This window comes from Heteronotia binoei, chromosome 17, assembly GCF_032191835.1.
Source record: "Heteronotia binoei isolate CCM8104 ecotype False Entrance Well chromosome 17, APGP_CSIRO_Hbin_v1, whole genome shotgun sequence".
Lineage (NCBI taxonomy): Eukaryota > Metazoa > Chordata > Lepidosauria > Squamata > Gekkonidae > Heteronotia > Heteronotia binoei.
The window spans coordinates 44,138,475-44,156,920 of record NC_083239.1 but is presented as its reverse complement, the minus strand read 5'-3'; the positions used below and the strand labels follow the sequence as shown (position 1 = coordinate 44,156,920).

At 48.7% G+C, this 18,446-nt stretch overlaps 1 protein-coding gene across 3 annotated transcripts in view; it reads right to left on the bottom strand.

Annotated features, from left to right (window-relative positions):
* Positions 1-18,446, bottom strand: part of POU2F2 (POU class 2 homeobox 2) — a 179,081-nt gene that overhangs the window by 109,935 nt on the left and 50,700 nt on the right. For all 3 annotated transcript variants that reach the window (XM_060258671.1, XM_060258673.1, XM_060258674.1), the window contains exon 2: positions 8,183-8,235. In XM_060258671.1, the coding sequence (XP_060114654.1) occupies positions 8,183-8,213 (31 nt within the window). In that variant the 5' untranslated portion in view covers positions 8,214-8,235. The remainder of the gene's footprint in view (positions 1-8,182; positions 8,236-18,446) is intronic.

Below are 18,446 nucleotides of genomic sequence, written 5' to 3'. Positions count from 1 at the left end.
AAACAAAACACCTTTCAGTGATCATAGGCCCCTTTTCTTATTAGAAGCCAAGAGATTTACACCCACAATTACCGCCCCGGCGGCCGTTACAATAACGGGGTGACCTTGCCCACCCACCCCCCAAAAGCAGCCCATGGGATACATAATTAGGGTTTGGCACATTTGCGCAATAACTCAGCCACCTTCTTGTGAGGCTGGGCTGGGGGGAGGGCTCAGAGCTCATGCCGGTTCCTCTGTTTCCAGAGGGGACTTGATTTGTGTAAAGGGGGGCTGGGTGGGGGAGGTGGAGAAATAGGAGAGAAAGTGATCCTTAAAAACTCCGTAATCTAGAGATCTCCCTTCAAGATCACGTCCTGTCTGTCTGTCTCGGTCTCTTTATCTGTCTCTCCCCGCCCAGGACTCCTTCAGAGAGCCAATGATCGACTTGTTTGCCTTTTAAAAAAAATGCACAGGGATTCAGATGGGCTTCTAGAGGGAAAGGAGGGGTATAGTGGAGAGTTGCTTATTTGTTTCTGTGCCCCCCCCCCCCATCTCTTCCTCCTTGCTCCCTGTTTTCATGTCAAGCCGGGACTAAACCTACTACGGCTGAATCCAAACCCAGGACCAGGCATTTTGACCCAAACTGTGATCAGAGACACACATGATTCATTGACAGGGATTTCCCAAGAGGCTTCACTTCTCTTCGTGGGGGTCTGCACATTTCTTTGACCAATGGCATGTTTAAAAAAAAAATGGCAGGATTCTGAAAAAGAGTCCAAGCCAGCTAACTGATTTACCAGAAGGGAAACTGAGGCTTCCGTTCTGCTTCCCGCTCTGAAAAAAAAAAAAACAGCCACCCTCTGTCTCCAGGTATCGCCCGGAACTTGGCTACTCTGTCTCGGGAACTCGTTCCTCATTCATTGCCGCAAACAACACTTCTGGTGCAGTCTGACTGCGAGATCAGCCTGGAGAAGAACTGCATTTCGGACCATCCCAGAGTGAATCACACAACAGGGACAGCAGAGGGCCTGAATCCAATCCACAGCCTATCCACCCCCACTCCCCAAATACAGCCAGATACGTCTGCCCTTAACCCCACTCCACCCCTTACTCCTTAGATATGTCTCGATTCTCTCTGTATTGTGATCTCACTAGCCCCTTTCAACAGCACTGCAAACAAGTGGCCCAACTGGAGATCAACAGCAGATGCCATTATCTGTGTGTGTGTGTGTGTGTGTCCCCTCGCCCCCTTTGCAACAGCCCTGGAATCAGGGAAGGGAGGGAAAGTAGATGGAGGGCAGAGGCAGAACTGTAAGGGGTGTGTGTGTCGGAAATAGCACGAGTAGAAGAGAGACAGACAATATGGGGGAAAGGGACAAAAGAGGCCGTGGACATACAAGAGAACGGGATGGAAATGTATTGGGGAGAGGGGTCTATATGGTGAAATACAGATAGATATCAGATTGATGGAGGGGGCAGCTGGATGAATATGTATGGGGCAGAGGAGGAAAGAAAATGAAGCTGTGGGGGGAAGGACCCAGTGTTGCTGGGATAGAAAGAGTGGAATTATTTGATTCCGTAGACCATGGTGTGAAGGCCAGGAATTAACCACCAATAGCATTAAAGTGGGGGTGTTAATGTATGTTCTCTCTCTCTCTCTCTCTGCCTCTCTCGTTCTTTCCCTGTCTCTAGGTCACCGCAAGATGAAACATGTGGCGCACATAACCGCGTGCGGGCGCACCAACCATCAAGTCCGCTCTGGTCGATCTTTTCCTCCAGATTCTAACAAAAGCCAACCTGGGGGAAGTGAGGAGTAGTTTAAAGCAAGGGTTTGATCTCGCCTGAAGAAATCCTCTTTTTCTGGAGTACAGCTGCCCAAAGGGGGGGTAAAGTAGGTGTGGACTGCATTTCAACAGTAGGTTTAAAAAAAAAAAAAAAGGAAAGTCATCCCTTACTAATAATAAACCAATGTTGAGCTTCCATGAGCCCGCGAATCAAACAAGTGCCCAAAAAGAGGCCTTTGGAGGTGGGGGCCTTCCCACAAAAAAAGTGTGACCAGCTGTTGCTTTCTGCCTCTTGAGTTTGAGAATGGCTCTATACTGCTTTCTCTCCTACTTAACCACATTCAAACATGATGCTTTGCAGATCAGGGGGTGATCTTATTGGAAATTACCTTTAGTGTGCAGGCCCAAGGGCCCTCTTTCCCCTTTCAGCTCAGCCCCAAAACAAGAACCACACTGCTCTTTTAAAGGAGGCAGCCCTGATATATCTTTTCCGCTCCATAGCTCTTTCGCACCCATATCTATGGGGGGGGGGGCAGGGGGAGGAAAAAAAAACGATTTTCCATTGGATTTCCGATGGGGTTTCTTTTTATTCCATAGCTTGTCCCCAAATCCTTTAGAACTGAGTGAGAAAGGACTCAGATCAATCATCGTACATAATCTCCAGATTTGTAGCTACCAAAAGGAGGGGGGAAAAGGGTAGAGAGGCGGTGAGATGAAAAACAGATTATTGAATAGGGGGGTAAAATAGATGTGTTATCCATGTATGGCCAAGATGCCAAAGAACTCCATTAGACAAGCCTGGAGGTTTGCGAGTGACCGCTTGGATCTTTGACTTTTAAAAAAAATTGGAACAGTGGACCTTTTCCTCCATATCGCAAACTGCTTTTTAAACCTGGTCTCAAAAATGGCTGCTATTTGAAGTCAGCCCTCCTGGGTCTCTCTTGGGTAAGTCCAACGAGTTTTGTTTCCATCCTGCCCCTCATATCCCCCACAGGTGGATCATGTAGATGCCTTTCACCTTCACCTCTGTTCACACAAACAGTGATTTCGAGAGATAACTGCATTCAAGGAGGCGTCCTACACAATTAGCGATGAGGAATAAACACGGATCCGGATTATCGGAAGAGCACTGCACATTGCCACGTGCTTCAGACAAGATGGATGGGAAGGCACTAATCTACCCATACACCGTATTGTACGCATGTGGATCTTGTGTATCCAATGCACACCTGCAGTACAATTGAGAACTAATGTGCTGCACATAGACACGCGACCACGGATCCAATGGATCCTGACCCAACAAGAGATTGTGCATGGGAAAGCTTGCTACTGCTTATAGCTTTCTCAAGTATTGGCACATTTTGAATTCTAAATTAATCCAGACCACATAGAACTCATGTTCTGTATTCCTGATAAGTAAGGGAGACCAGAATCGCCACCAAGTGTGCATAGATTCGCACAAACATAGCTGATACCTCTTAGGCACATACTTTGATTAAACCCTTTTTTTCCTTCCAGAATTTTAAACTGGGGGGGCAGGGGGACATAACATATCCTATCACCATCCCATCTTTGTTTTTAAGCATAACAAAATAAGTCTTGATCTGCTTGGTATCCGCATTACAACCTAGGCCTGTGTTTTTTATGTGTTTTTTAAAATAAAAACTACAAAGGTCAAGAGGCCGATGTTGATCTTTTTATAACGAAACTGAAAGAAAATACCAGAAAGCGATCTAACAGGGTGGTTAATGACCTATATTAAGGAATCCGCAATTAATATTTTGATTCAAATTGTGCATTCCAAACTGTATCACAGTCTTAATTCTTTCTTTTTTTTTAAATGTTCTTTACTTATTTGAAAACCAGAGTGGGGGAAAAAAATCTGGGGAGACGTTTTGGAGGGGGCAGTCCTTTAAAAAAGAGAGGAAAAATTAATCAAAAATGGCCCTTCTCTCCCAGAAAGTAACATCAAATTAAAAGAGGAAATCAAAGCAACAAGGAAGGAAGGAGGCAATATGGGATTCCTTTGTCGCCACTGAACGCTCACTGGGGTGTCTTCCGTGAATATAAGGGGGGGGGGCAGGGACTTTGGGCCATTTTTCCCTTTATCTTCTTTTATGGGGTAAGGGACTGTCCCTACAAAGCTGTTTTTCTCACCCTCAATTCCCTTTCCTCCAGCAAAAGAGAAGGTAGGAAGCTGAGATTTTTGCAAAGAGATCACTGCAGCGGAAGAGCTGCCGCGATGCTCACAGGGGTTTTCCTGTGGAAGGAATGGCAAGCGTGTGGGGTAAATCTTCACCAATAAAGGGAATGGCTGGAGTAGTCTGATGTGTTCCATCCCACCCGTGAACAACAGCTGCCTTTACAGGAGGAGCCTTCATTTTCTGGGGGGGGGGGGGGGAGGCAAACAATCCTCCTGATTTTTCCCTACTTTCCTCATAGGGGGCAAACAGCAGGATGGAGCGTTGGAGCGCTGGGAGGTTTTGCCACGGCAATTCCGTGTCTTCGGCAATGAAAACGGTACGGTTTGTTGCCTCACGCGCACAAAATGTTCAACAGAACAATAAAGGCCATTTCGACAAAAAAAAAAAAGTAACGGGAGTCTGTCACTTATTTCAGCGTATCACAAAATCAATGGGCTGCGTTACAGGAAACAAAGAGCAAGTGAACGAATCGGATACACAGATGTGTTTTGCCTATTCTTCCTGGCTCTGAAGAAAAAGGATCTCAGAGACGAAACCTATTCCCCCCCACACACACTCTGTAGAAACTCAATCTGTATAGATCAAGGGTGGCCAAACTGTGGCTGGGGAGCCACATGTGGCTCTTTCACACATATTATGTGGTTCTCAGAGCCCTCAGCACCCCATCGGCAAGCTCGGAGAAGGGATTTCTCTCTTTAAATCACTTATCTAAGCCAAGCCAGCCAGCGGCTTGGAGAATGCATTTAAAGTTGCTTTCTTCCCACCACCCCTCCTCCTTCTCCATCTATTATCCTTCCTTCCTTCCTTCCTGTCTTGCGACTCTCAAACATCTGACATTCATGTCTTGCGGCTCTCAACCATCTGACGTTTATTGTGTGTGGCTCTTACGTTAAGCAAGTTTGGCCACCCCTGGTATAGATAGTCGTGCCCACCTCATATTAAGATCTGTTCTTGGTTCCTGTTCTTTTATTTCTCCTAACAGCAGCCTAGGAGAGTGAAAAGATGTAAGTGAAACACAAGGCACGGGATCAAGCGTATATGCTTCACAATCTCTGGCCAATCTGCTGAGAAAAGTGCTGGGGGGGGGGGGCTAGAGTCTTGCTTGCCATTTTCCTTGCAGTAGTTGTTCCTTAAGCAACAGGAACAGCTGCCACCAAAACCAAAAGCCACTCCCCAAATTCACACGGGGGCAAACTTCTCACGTGCATTTTTTGCTCCTGGTTTTTAGTTCTTCAAACGGCAGATATTCTGGGGAGCTGTGTATAGAATTCCCACTCGGCGGATGCATAACTAAGAACGAGGTACAGTAAATTCTCCGGAAAGAGCCACTGGCATCATTACTTTAGAAACCACGGTCGTCAGAAATCAGAGATAATTCCCGCCACAGGTTGTGCATGCCCCAAATTTCTTCTGACCTCACTGGCTACGCACACCCTGCCGCTAGCGCAGGTCGCAAAGAATGGTCCTTTGGGGGGGGGGGGGGGGTTACACAGTCGTAATTATCAAACATCATCAGCCCTGGCTTCGGCCATGAATCATCAGCGCTCGTCGACTTGCACAGATGGTAAGACAGCACCAAAGAAGGAACGGTGCCACTCTGGTTTTGGAGTCACACAGGCAAGAAGAGTCCGATTCCTGTCTCTCCGCAAGACAAGAGCCGGATTATCAATTAGGCCAAGTAGGCACTGGCCTATGGGCCCCCATGCCTTTAGGGGCCCCAGACTGGCTTTTCCTCCCATTCCCCCCCCCCCCCCCGCTGCTTGCAGCCCTCCCAGCCTGCCCGGGCAGCCAGCAACTGAGCTGCTCTTTGCCCGACTTGCTTGGTACAGCTGCTGCTGGCGGCGTCGCCAAGTTTGCCTCTCTCTGCTTCTCCCCTGCAGCTTTGTTAAAGGGGCTTTTAAGAAGGTGCCTGCAGGCTGCAGTGGGGGCCGTGGGTGGTGAAGTAGGCGCTCAGACTCTGAGATAATTTGCGAGGGGCCCCCCCAAGATTTTGACTGCCTACGGGCCTCCACAGGGTTTAATCCAGCACTGCGCAAGACACAGCATCAAACCATCGACTCACCTTCTCAAATTGGCTTTCAGCTTCCCAGCCTGGGATATCTAAGCATCCTTCCTCCCCAACACACACACACAACGTCTGGTGTCTCAATGCCAAAGCTGCCCCCTTCTCCAAACTGACACACCTATTTCTGAGGGTTACAACTTTTAGTATAGAATTATCGTAGGTCCGGCTGATTCAGCAGGGTGTCTTCTCTCCCAAGAACAACCAAAACTCACTGTAAACGTTAAAGGCAGTCAGCTGATCCTGTAACCTGCAAGATCCCTTCGTGTTAGGGTTGCCAACTTTGGGTTGGAAAATTCTGGAGATTTTGGGATGGAACTTGGGGAGGGGAGGATTTGTGAGGGACCTTACCAGCAGTGTTCCCTCTGAGCTGAGTTAGTGTGAGCTAGCTCACAGTTTTTTAGCCTCCAGCTCACACATTTTTGTCTTAGCTCACAACTTTAATGCCAGTAGCTCACCAATGAGAATTTTTGCTCACAAGACTCCACAGCTTAGAGGGAGTATTGCTTACCAGGGTATAATGCCATACAGTCCATCCTCCAAAACAGCCATTTTCTCCAGGGAATCTTTTTAGTCTGGTGAGTAGATATAATTCTAGGAGAACTCTAGACATCACCTGGAGCGTGGCAATCCTATTTTGTGTGTATTTCACTCAGCTGGGCCTTGTTTCTTCCTCTGTCAAACTCTTTGGACATTTCCACATGCGAGAATTCAGGAATATCTGCTTTTTAAAAACCCAGGGTAGAGAATTTCGTCAAAGATGCCTAGCACACCTTTTCGGAACTGCAGTTGCCAGGGAAGTACTACAGAACCAGTACTGCAGAACCAGAACCAGTACTACAGAACCAGCATAGATCTTAAACCGGTCTGCAAGTATATAAAATCTATATTCATAGAATCACAGAGTAGGAAGGGGCCAAAGAGGCCATCTAGTCCAACCCCACTACTCAATGCAGGATCAGCCTAGAGCATCCCTGACAAGTATTTGCCCAGCCGCTGCTTAGTAGAATGCTATTGGCTTCATGTGGTTTTTTTTTTTTCCTTTTCTATTGCACATTGATAACTTTTACAGTAGAACTACATGAAACATGCATAGGAGTGTCATAAGTCTGATGCGCCCTTCTTCTGGGGAAAAGTGGCTTCGGGAAAGGAAATTTTGAACCGAGAAACATCACCCAGATGCTTAACTCTTTCCCTGCCGGCTAGTTATCGGCTCCAAATCACTCCCTCCTTCCCAAAGAAGTTCTCGAGTACAGGTTTATCCACACAAACATGCATTGGGAAATCTAGAAAGGGGGGAAGGAAGGGAAGCCATCTGCACTGGAGAAGACATGAGCAGGAAAAGGGTTAAGCAAAGTCCCCAGGGGAAGCTACTGTTCGAATTATGTTACATATATACACATGCAACATATAATTCTGGCCTTAGGTCCATGTGGCACAAATCCGAGAAGGGAGTCCCAAATCTCATCACAGGTAGATGGTTTTTATCTCCCTTTCTTTTTCTCTTCCTGCGCCTGCACGTCACCTACCCAAGACCAAATATAGCCCTATATTGCCTGGGACCTGTCTACCCTTGGGACCGCCTCTCTCCATTCATACTCCACACGTACTACAGAGAGCACTACATTCAGGGTCCCCAAAATCTTCTTAAGTTTCCCGGGACCGAAAGAAGCCCCGATCGTCGACCACCAGAGCCAGAGCGTTCTCGGTAATAGCCCCTGCTCTGTGGAATGCCCTCCCCAAAAGCATCAGGGCCCTGCGGGGCCTGCCACAGTTCCGCAGGGCTGTAAGATCGAACTGTTCAAACTTTTTTTTTTAAACAGTTAAAGGGAGGTGGATATTATTCCACAACACCTGACAATCTCACTGAACTAACATAACTGAAACATCAGAACAACTGGAACATCTTGGACTTTTTAATGACTATATAATGGAATTGATTTTATTGTATATTTTGTTTTGTAATATTTTATGTTGTTTTTATTTGTCGTTAGCCGCCCTGAGCCCGTCAGGGGAGGGCGGGATATTAACTCTGATTAAATAAATCTGATTAATTGATGTAAATCGGATATAATGGATATCAAGTTAATTGACACAAATCGGATTAAATAAATATATTTAAATAAATATATTTGCTCTGCAAAACCACTCACCTTTCAGGCAGAAGTGGCAGCTATAATACATTCACTCCAGTCCAGTCCAGAACCTGAGGAGAGAAAGAGAGAGGGTCAGAGACCAGAACCAGACAGGCAAAGCCTAAAGACAGCCCTGGGAAGCTGAGTTCCACCTGCTGCATAACAGGGACATGACGAAGAGATTATTCACATGGAAAACAGGGGCTTAGGGTGCCTATTCCCCAGGTGAGTGGCTTTACGCACCCTACAGTGGGAGACGGACAACAGCTTTTGAGAGCTGAAGGGGATACAGTAAAGCTAACTTAGGGTGGTGGGTGGTAGAAAGTGCGGTCCAGTCATAGCTGAGCCAGTTTGGTGTAGTGGACAGGAAAAGAAAAAATGAATACATACAGTATATCCCCTTGACCACCCCACCAAGAAAACAAAACAAACAAAAGGTGCTAATCCTTCAATCGTCAACTTTCTGGGGGGAAAGCACTATTTAGGTAAAATTATCCTTTCTTCCCACTGCCCTGAAGAACTTTCCTGTTTTTCAAGCAGTGTGGCCTCTTTCCTGGACTACCACGCTGTCGGCCCTTGGCCTGATCCCGGGCTACATTGTCACACGATGGCTACGCCCTCACTCTTTTAAACCTGGGTCTGCCCCAGTCGTGTGTACAGGGGAGGCGCCTGATAAAAAAGGGGAGAAAAGTCTGTTCTTCTGCCTAATGTTTACCTCTGCTGAGCCTCTCTGAACAGGCCATCTTCTCCAGCGAGCGTTCCATCATAGGGTAGCACCTGGAGATCTCCCTCTACCACAACTCATCTCCAGATGACCAAGATCAGTTTCCCCGGAAAAAAATGGCTTGCTTTGGAGGATGCATTCTATGGTGTTATACCCTGCTGAGGTCCCTTCCCAAACTCTGCCCTGCCCAGGCTCTGCACCCTAAATCTCCAGGTAGTTCCCCAACCCAGGGCCGGCCCTAGACTGTCTGGCACCCTAGGCAAGGCTAACTTCTTACATAACATAAGAACATAAGAGAAGCCACGTTGGATCAGGCCAATGGCCCATCTAGTCCAATGCTCTGTGTCACAGAAGAACATAAGAGAAGCCATGTTGGATCAGGCCAATGGCCCATCCAGTCCAACGCTCTGTGTCACAGAAGAACATAAGAGAAGCCATGTTGGATCAGGCCAATGGCCCATCCAGTCCAACACTCTATGTCACAGAAGAACATAAGAGAAGCCATGTTGAATCAGGCCAATGGCCCATCCAGTCCAACACTCTGTCACATAAGAACATAAGAGAAGCCATGTTGGATCAGGCCAATGGCCCATGCAGTCCAACACTCTGTGTCACACAGTGGCCAAAAAAGACCCCAAGTGCCATCAGGAGGTCCACCACTGGGGCTAGACACCCTCCCACTTTGCCCCCCAAGCACCAAGAATACAGAGCATCACTGCCCCAGGCAGAGAGCTCCTTCCCGAGAGGGAGTTACATCCCCTCGCCCCACACTAATAATGTCACATGGGGGTGCCCAATTTGGCACCCCCAGAAGGTCAGTGCCCTAGGCAATTGCCTAGTTTGCCTACTGGCAGGGTCAGCCATGCCCAACTCAGAGCTGGTATCAGGGACGGTCTTAGCCAATGAGTCAAAGGCAACTGGGTATGTCCGTTTCAGTTATGTCACTGGCAAATGGACTGCCCAGTCAACATAGCGCCAGACTGGGGCACACTGGACACTACACTGAAGCAGCCCTTGGATTTTGGAAGGCTCTTCCTTTCGGTATCTCATGAGCAGGCAGATGGCATGGTGCCAGCACTTTTTGAGAATTTGCTTTAGCTGACACATCTGACTGTAAGCGGGATGTTTTTGAGAGTCCTATTGATGATCCCCTGTGGATAGAAAGCATGAGCACTATGTTGGAGGACAATGAAAAGGTAATGTGTGAATCACTGCCTCTGTGGGCCAAGGTCTCGGCCATGCAAATAGTGAAATCTGTAAAACAGTGCCCACTGCAGCGAGCATTTAGGGCTTTGTAAAGGTGGAAAAAACCACCATGTTTGCAGGGGGGAAAACCCTAATGATTAGAAAGGAAAGGGATAAAACTCTAGCTTTGTCACGACATCTTCTGGACATGGAGCAGGGGTCATTGTGGGGTGTGGGGTGTGGGGTGAGATATTTGCCTTCCAACCAGGGCTTTTCTTATAGCAGGAACTCCTTTGCATAATAGGCCACACACCCCTGATGTAGCCAGTCCTCCAAGAGCTTACAGGGTCTACTGTAAGCTCCAGGAGGATTGGCTACATGAGGGGTGTGTGGCCTAATATGCAAAGAAGTTCCTGCTACAAAAAAATGTGCTGCTTCCAACTCCATGATTCTGGCAAGGATGGTCTAAGTCAATGGACAACGGGCAGCTGCAATGGGCCCCATATTTTAAGGAACCTCAACTGCCCATGACCCTGCAAAGAAGGGGGAACAGAAGTAGAGCAGGTTCCTGCCACTGGTTCCTGCCACTCTTTGCTTGGCCCAGAAGGGAGTGGTGGTGGCGAGAGGTAGTAGTGGCAGTGGTTCTGGGGTCCCATGTATCCTGGACTTTTCCTCAGAGCCCCGAAGTTGTTAAGACCAATGTTCCCTCTAAGCCATGGAGTCCTGTGAGCAAAATTTCTACTTTGTGAGTGACTGGCATTAAAGTTGTGAGCTACTGCATGGATTAGTTTGCTCTGGGGCTATTTTTCCTGAGCTCAAGCAAAAATGTGTGAGCCGGAGGCCAAAAATCTGTGAGCTAGCTCACACTAACTTAGCTTAGAAGGAACGCTGGTTAAGACTACCCCTGGCTCCTAGCCTAGCCAGCTAGGGGGGCAGTCTGGCAACCAAACAGGATGTCAGAGTGCAGGTCTCATTCTATGCCACAACAAGACACTATGGCCATCCTTTTTCTATCTACAAATGCCACAAACCTGTGGCACAAAGGCTATGCAACACCCGTCACACTTGTTAGCCACCAGCCACCTATGCCAAACTATATACGCAGTGAGGTTCAAAAATCCAGATCTCCTGGGAGCCAACGATACCTAAAACTTAGACCCAGCCCTTGGGTTGCTGCCGAAACCAGGAAGCAGGCGTCTTGACCTCTTTGGTGCCTAGAAAACCACACCGGCTCATAAGTGTTGCACGCGCGCACCAAAAAGAACCTCTGAACTGCACAGAAAATACCGAATCATAATGAAATTCTCTTATCAGCAGACCAGACCCCAGCAACCTGCACAGGGGTCTATGCTAAAGTTGTGCTTCTTCTCCCAGTGAAGAAATTCGCAAGACTTGTGCGGGAATCGAAACTTCACGTGGATTTTTCAGGATTCATGCTCGAGGAGAACAAACCAACAGCCTGCACTATGGAACTTGCCTGAAAAACAGACATGGACAGCCAATTCGCATGAAATATGTTCCTCGGTGTATATTTCTTTTTATGGGAGCTGTCTCAAAACACTACCATAGAGGGAGGAACATCATGTCAAAAGGGGCCCTATGTGTCATCGCAAAAGAGAATCTACCAATCCGCACGCCAAACCCCACAGGCCAGTCAAAACTGCTCCACCTAGACCATGATCACCCTCTTATAGGGCCACATGTTCCTCTCCGCATGCCAAACTTCTGACTCATAGCCCCTGTCTGATATAACCTACCGGAGCTCGCTCCTCTCACAATGCCAGAAACAGAATCCAGGTGTTCTGGTTCTCAGCCCCCCTCCAGGACTGACACAACTCCCCCCCCCCTCCCTCATCCCCACCCCCCACCCCCGGCTATGGAGCATACCCACAGTTGTTCCTGCTAATCAGCCGATGTCATCTGCGGAGTGAAGTCTTTGCTTAAAGAGATTTAGGGCAGGAATCAATAGGAAATTTAAAAATCAATGCGGTTAGTATGAGAAAATCGATGGCGTTTAATCGGCCTGCCGATCCCCAGTCACAACAATTAGAAGGCTGGGATGTTCTACATCCCGCTACACGCCATTAGCGTCAATATTTGTGTAAGTGATGGCAGGGGGCAGTCAGGGGGGGGGAAGCGGGGGGGGGATCCCCAGTCTGGCACTAAAGCACTTGAGAGCTAGAGGAAACAAGCATGGAGCGGAGGGCGGATCGCAGTATCTTCGGCGCACTGTTTCCCTTTGGGAAGAGGCTACGCTGGCTGCTTTCCTCATCCTTCCTGAGCTTCCTCGGAACACCTTTCTGGGGATATGGAGAACCACGGTTCAGAGTTCGATTTCTGCCTCCAAGAGAAAAGCGGCATCCTAGTATTTATGCCTAGAAATGTGACTCTTGTTGATCCTGCCCTCATGCTTTCTTAGGCTTACCAAGTGCCCATGAATGGCAGGCAAATTCCTGGTCATTGTTGCCAATGCCCACTGCCGCTCACCTAGTTGACGGGTGGAAGCAGGCCAGCAAAATGGGGGGTGGGGGGTGGCGGTCTTACCACGTTACGACATCGCTTCCGGTATGACACAGAAGTGCTAGCGTTGAACCAGGACAGCACTCTAGCACTTGTCCAGAAACTCCATCGAGTTTTGGAGCAAGTGCTAGAGCAATTCCTGTGCTTCTGGGTCATGCTGGAAGTGACACCATTGTGCGGTGGTGAAGACTGCCGCCTCAGTGAGTACCCACCTCCTCTCATCTTCTGCCGGTTGCCTGGCAACCTAAGGTCTGCAGGAAGCAGGACAGGTAGAGCGGCAAGACGGGAGGAAAAGCTGGCCTTGCCACCTGGGGACCCAAGGTGGTTACCTAGCATGACATCATCACAGAGGGGCACTCAGGCCTGATTTCAGGAGGGCCCAGGCACAGACTACTCCAGGCCCCTGTCTCCTCCTCTGACCATCACCCCCCACATGCATTCTTTCTGGACCCTCCACATGCATTCCTTCCCTTCCACCCACATCCCCTTGTTTCCTTCCTACCCTTGCCTGTTTGTAGGCCTTCCTGCTGACCATACGCATTTTCCCCCAAATGTGTATTGTGCTCTCCAGGAGTGTCACCTTTCCTTCCTTGTGGTTGGGGGGAGGGGCTTCCAGAAACTCTGGGTCCCGGCAACTGCCCCACCTCAGGGTATGTTGACACCAGTCCTGGGGGGCTGTCCTATGGTGCTGCAGAGGGACTCTCTCTTCCTCTTACCATCTTGGTTCACGGACTCAGGGGAAAAGCGGAGCTTGGAGGAAGGAGGAAGGCAAAGATAAGCCAAGCGCGAGGCAACGGAATCCTCAGTCGCTTTGGAAAGGGATGGATGAGGCCTCCCAGAGGTCTGTAATAAGCTGGGCACGAGGCTTAAGTGGATGAGCAGATACCGGCCAGGCAGCCAGATGGAGAAAGCAGAATTTCCTGTGAAGAATGATTGGCATGCCAAGGCCCAGTGAAGCAGCCCACCTCAGATGGTAGATTTGGGGGGTGTCATTACAGGGCAGCAAATTGCCAGTTATTTAGGTTTCTATTATATTTTTAACCCCATGGGAGACGCCATCTAGATTTCAGGCAACAGGCAGCAGAACGTCTGGAGCCTTCTCCTGAAGGCAGGAATGAAGGAAGCTCCGGGCTGTTAGGCCGAGGGCTCCGGATACCCAACGCTGAGACGGGACGGGTGTAGTGATGCTTTGCCTCAAGGACCTACAATCAGGGTTGCCAATCCCCAGGTGGCGGCAGGGGATTGGAGGGTTGGAGGCCCTCCCCCTGCTTCAGGATCATCAGAAAGGGGGGGGGAGGAAATGTCTGCTGGGCACTCCATAATTGATTCATGGGTAACGGGCTCAGGAGGGGCTGTGTTTTGAGGTAGAGGCACCAAATGTTCAGCATAGCATCATGTTCCTCTCCTCAAAATATCCCTCAGGTTTCAAAAAGATTGGACCAGGGAGTCCAATTCTATGAGCCCCAAAAGAAGGTGCCCCTATCCTATATCTCTGACGGAAGGAAGGCATTTAAAAGGTGTGCAGTCCCTTTAAATGTGATGGCCAGAATTCCCTTCAGAGTTCAATTATGCTTGTCACAGCCTTGCTCCTGGCTCCACCCCAATGTCTCCTGGCTCCACCCCCCAAAGTCTCCTGGCTCCACCCCCAACGTCCCTAGATATTTCTTGATTTGGACTTGGCAACCCTACCTACGCTGGTGTTCGTGAAGCCAGGACTCACACTTTCTCCTGCCATTTATGGGATACCTAGTGGTCAGAGGCCGGGGCTTGCGAATCCGATGTTCTTAACCATCCCCAAACATAGAAGCAACAGGGCCCGATGCCTCCTCTGAGTTCTCCTGAAGTGCGGCGCGGAGTCAACGCGGCTGGGACAGGAAGGCAGGCCTGCAGCGAGGCGCTGACAGAGAGTTCGCTCCCGGGAGCCGGATCAATGTGTCAGCGCGGGGGTCGCTGGGAATCCCCCAAAAAATCAATGCGCTGGTGTTTCCGGGCTGTGGCCGCCTAGATTATCCTGGTACAGAGCTGACAGGGGCACTAATCAGGCTGTCAATAACCTTGACCCTGGGCAATTAACCTATCGACAGGAACGGGGCAAGGGGAAATACATGGACTGGGGGGTAGAAGGTATAGGGAAAGACCCCGGTGGAGAAAAGGGGGGAAATAATATGGAGAAAAGGCACACACGCATACACCCCGCATTGTTGTACACTAGTTCAATGCCAAAGGCACTGAACGATCAAAGTCCCGGGCTTATTTTAACTGCATATCATTAAATGAACAAATCTTCTACGACTCTGCTCTCAAAGCATATTCCGTCAGGCCCTCTAACGTTCCTCTGCAGAAACTTGTTACAGCTAAAACTTGAGCCAACTCCAGAGAGATCTGGCTTTATAGACAGAGATATCACAAGGCATACATATTCAGGGGCTCTCTTGCAAACTTATTTCCAGTTCCCGGGGAATTCTCTCTGTCCTACCTTATACTATGAACAAGGGTGGAATTCTAGCAGGAACTCCTTTACATATTAGGCCACACACCCCTGATGTAGCCAATCCTCCAAGAACTTACAAGGCTCTTTTTTTGTAAGCTCCCGGAGGATTGGCTACATCAGGGGTGTGTGGCCTAATATCAGGGGTGAGAGCCAGTTTGGCGTAGTGGTTAAGTATGCAGACTCTTATCTGGGAGAACCAGGTTTGATTCCGCACTCCTCCACTTGCACCTGCTGGAATGGCCTTGGGTCAGCCATAGCTCTTGCAGAGGTTGTCCTTGAAAGGGCAGCCGTTGTGAGAGTCCTCTCAGCCCCACCCATCTCACAGGGTGTCTGTTGTGGGGGAGGAAGATAAAGGAGATTGTGAGCCGCTCTGAGACTCTGAGATTCAGAGTGGAGGGTGGGATATAAATCCAATATCATCATCAACATATGCAAAGGAGCTCCTGCTAGAATTCCACCCCTATGAGCATCGGGTTGTCAGTTGGAAAATACCTGGAGATTTTCAGAGGTGCAGCCTGGGAGGGCAGGGTTTGGAGCATAATGCCATAGAGGACAACTTTGAAAGCAGCCATTTTCTCCTGGTGAACTGATCTCTGTTGCCTGGAGCTCAGTTGTAATAGCAGGAGATCTCCAGCAATCACCCGGTGGTTGGTACTTATGAGCACAAGGCCTAAAGATGGAGCTACCAACCTCCAAGCAGGGCATGATCTCCTGAACTCCAGACACCAGAGTTCAGTTCCCCTGGAGAAAACAACAGCTTTGGAGGGCTAGGTATCCCATAAGTATACCACAGAGCAAGGGTGGCCAAACTTGCTTAATGTAAGAGCCATGCCAATGAAATGTTAGCTGTTTGAGAGCTGCAAGACATGAACCTCAGATGTTTGAGAGCCACAAGACAGGAAGGCAGACAGGCGGGCAAATAGATGAAGGAAAAAGCGGAAGGGCGGGCTAGGCAGGCAAACAGATGGAGGGAGAAGTGGAAAGAAAGCAACTTTAAATGCATTCTCCAAGCCACTGACTGGCTTGGCTTGAAGAAGTGATTTAAAGAGAGAAATGCCTTCTCCAAACTGGTCGACGGGGTGGTGGGGGCTTCGAGAGCTACATGTGGCTCCCGAGCCACAGTTTAGCCACCCCTGCCATAGAGTCTGATGGAAACTGAAGTCCCTCCCCAGGTCCCAAATCTTCAGGAATTTCCCAAGCCAGAGCTGGTAACCTTAACCTAGAAACTGGATTGTAAAACATGAAAGGATTTTGAAAGGGCACCTACAAGGTACACAACCGTATCCCAGGAGATGTAACTAGCTTGTGGCCTTTCTCAAGTCACCCACACTGGTTAGAAGGCCTACGTGTAATGAAGACTCCACAGCCTAGAACTGAGGCAGATAGAGGGTTCAGGGGAATTCATGACCTGACATTAACCCAAGCCCTGTCTTTCGCTGCACCTCTCTCTTAGCCTCAGGTGTATTCAAATTATATCAGGGATGACCAAACTTGCTTAATGTAAGAACCACGCAGAATAAATGTCAGATGTTTGAGAGCTGCAAGGAAGGAAGGAAAATAGAGGGTGGGGAGAGATGAAGTGAAAATAGGGCTGCCAAGCCTCCGGTCTTGGGAGGTTCCCAATGTGGGCCGGTGGGGGGAATCTCCCCCTACGTTGCCGGCACAATGAGGTCACCTGGAAGTGGTACCATAGAGTTCCCCTCTCCCAAATGCCTAGAGCGTCTGAGAAAACCATAGTTTTTTCCCGGAAACGTCTAGACCGGCCACACGTGGCATCACCGGCGCGATGACGTCACTTCCGGGTGATGTCATTGCGTCGCGCGCGCAAAGAGGACTTGGCAACCCTAGGTGAAAAGAAAGCAACTTTAACTTTAAATGCCTTCTCCAAGCTGCTGGCTGGCTAGGCTTGGAGAAGTGATTTAAAGAGACAAATGTCTTCTCCAAGCTGGCCAACCAGGCAGTGGGGGCTTCAAGAGCCACATGCTATGTGTGGAAGAGCAGAGAGACCTCAGTGGGATAGAAAGCCATAGAATCTGCCCTTCAAAGCAGCTGTTTTTTCCCAAGGGAACTGATCTCTGTAATCTGGAGATCAGTTATAATTCCAGGAGATCTCCAAACCAGTGTTCCCTCTAAACTGATCCAAGTAGGCAGCCGTGTTGGTCTGAAGTAGTAGAACAAAATAGGAGTCAGTTGCACCTTTAAGACCAACTTAGTTTTATTCAGAACGTAACTACTGTTTTGTTGCTTCCGCGTGCTCGTGCTACTCAGATCAAAGGTTTGCTCGATTTGTTAATTCTACTATTCTGTCATTGGTTCTTAAATCTGTACCATTTTGCATTCTGGGCCACTGCCTACCACGAATGTATGGCTCTGCTCAGTGTGCCAGATTCCTCATCTGATGAAGTGTGCTTAGAGAGCACACAAAAGCTTACGTTCTGAATAAATCTAAATTGGTCTTAAAGGTGCAATCCACTCCTATTTTGTCCCTCTAAACTGAGTTAGCGTGAGCCAGCTCAGTTTTTTAGCCTCTGGCTCACACCTTTTTGTCTCAGCTCAGGGGAAATGGCCCCAGAGCAAACTAATTTATGCTGTAACTCACAACTTTAATGCCAGTCACTCGCAAAGTAGAATTTTTGCTCACAACACCCCATAGCTTAGAGGGAGTATTGTTCCAAATCCCACCTGGAGGCCGGCAATCAAATACAGCCTCGTTCATACATCACAACACAAAACTGTACTGCGACATGCATCATCGTTCCCTTGAAGTTTACCATAGATATGCAAATCTTGCTCTTTGAACATATCTGCAAATAAGGCCACAATAGGCCCTGAAACCAGCTACTATCCCACCTTCCCTTACATACCCATGTTAGTTATTTGTAGCACATTAACAATGTAAAAAAAAATTAGGCTCTTCTCATTTACAAAAACTTCCCCGCCTAGTCGCCTGCAAGCAGACATTATTCGCCCGATGCAACCGGGTGAGTTCTTGTTTGAAAGCCTGCCCTATGCTGCTCTGACAGAAAGCAAAGCTGATAGAAAATCTGAACGCCACCTGCAGAACACCATCGGAACAGGGTTCCCCAAGGCACCCACTGACACCTATCCTGATGCACACCAAAGGTTTTTAGAAAGTAGGCAGGGCCAGATGGGATTTTGGCCCAACAAGGTTTCTGATTGGCCACTGGAGACTTGATTGGTTGTGCAGATAAGAAGGAGGAGAAGGAGCTGGAGGAGGAAGAGGAGGTGAAGGAGAAGAAGAAGAAGGGAGGAGGAGGAGGAGGTGGAGGTGGAGGAGAAGGTGAAGGAAAAGGAGATAGAGGATGTGGAGGAGGAGGAGAAGAAGAAATTGGATTTATACC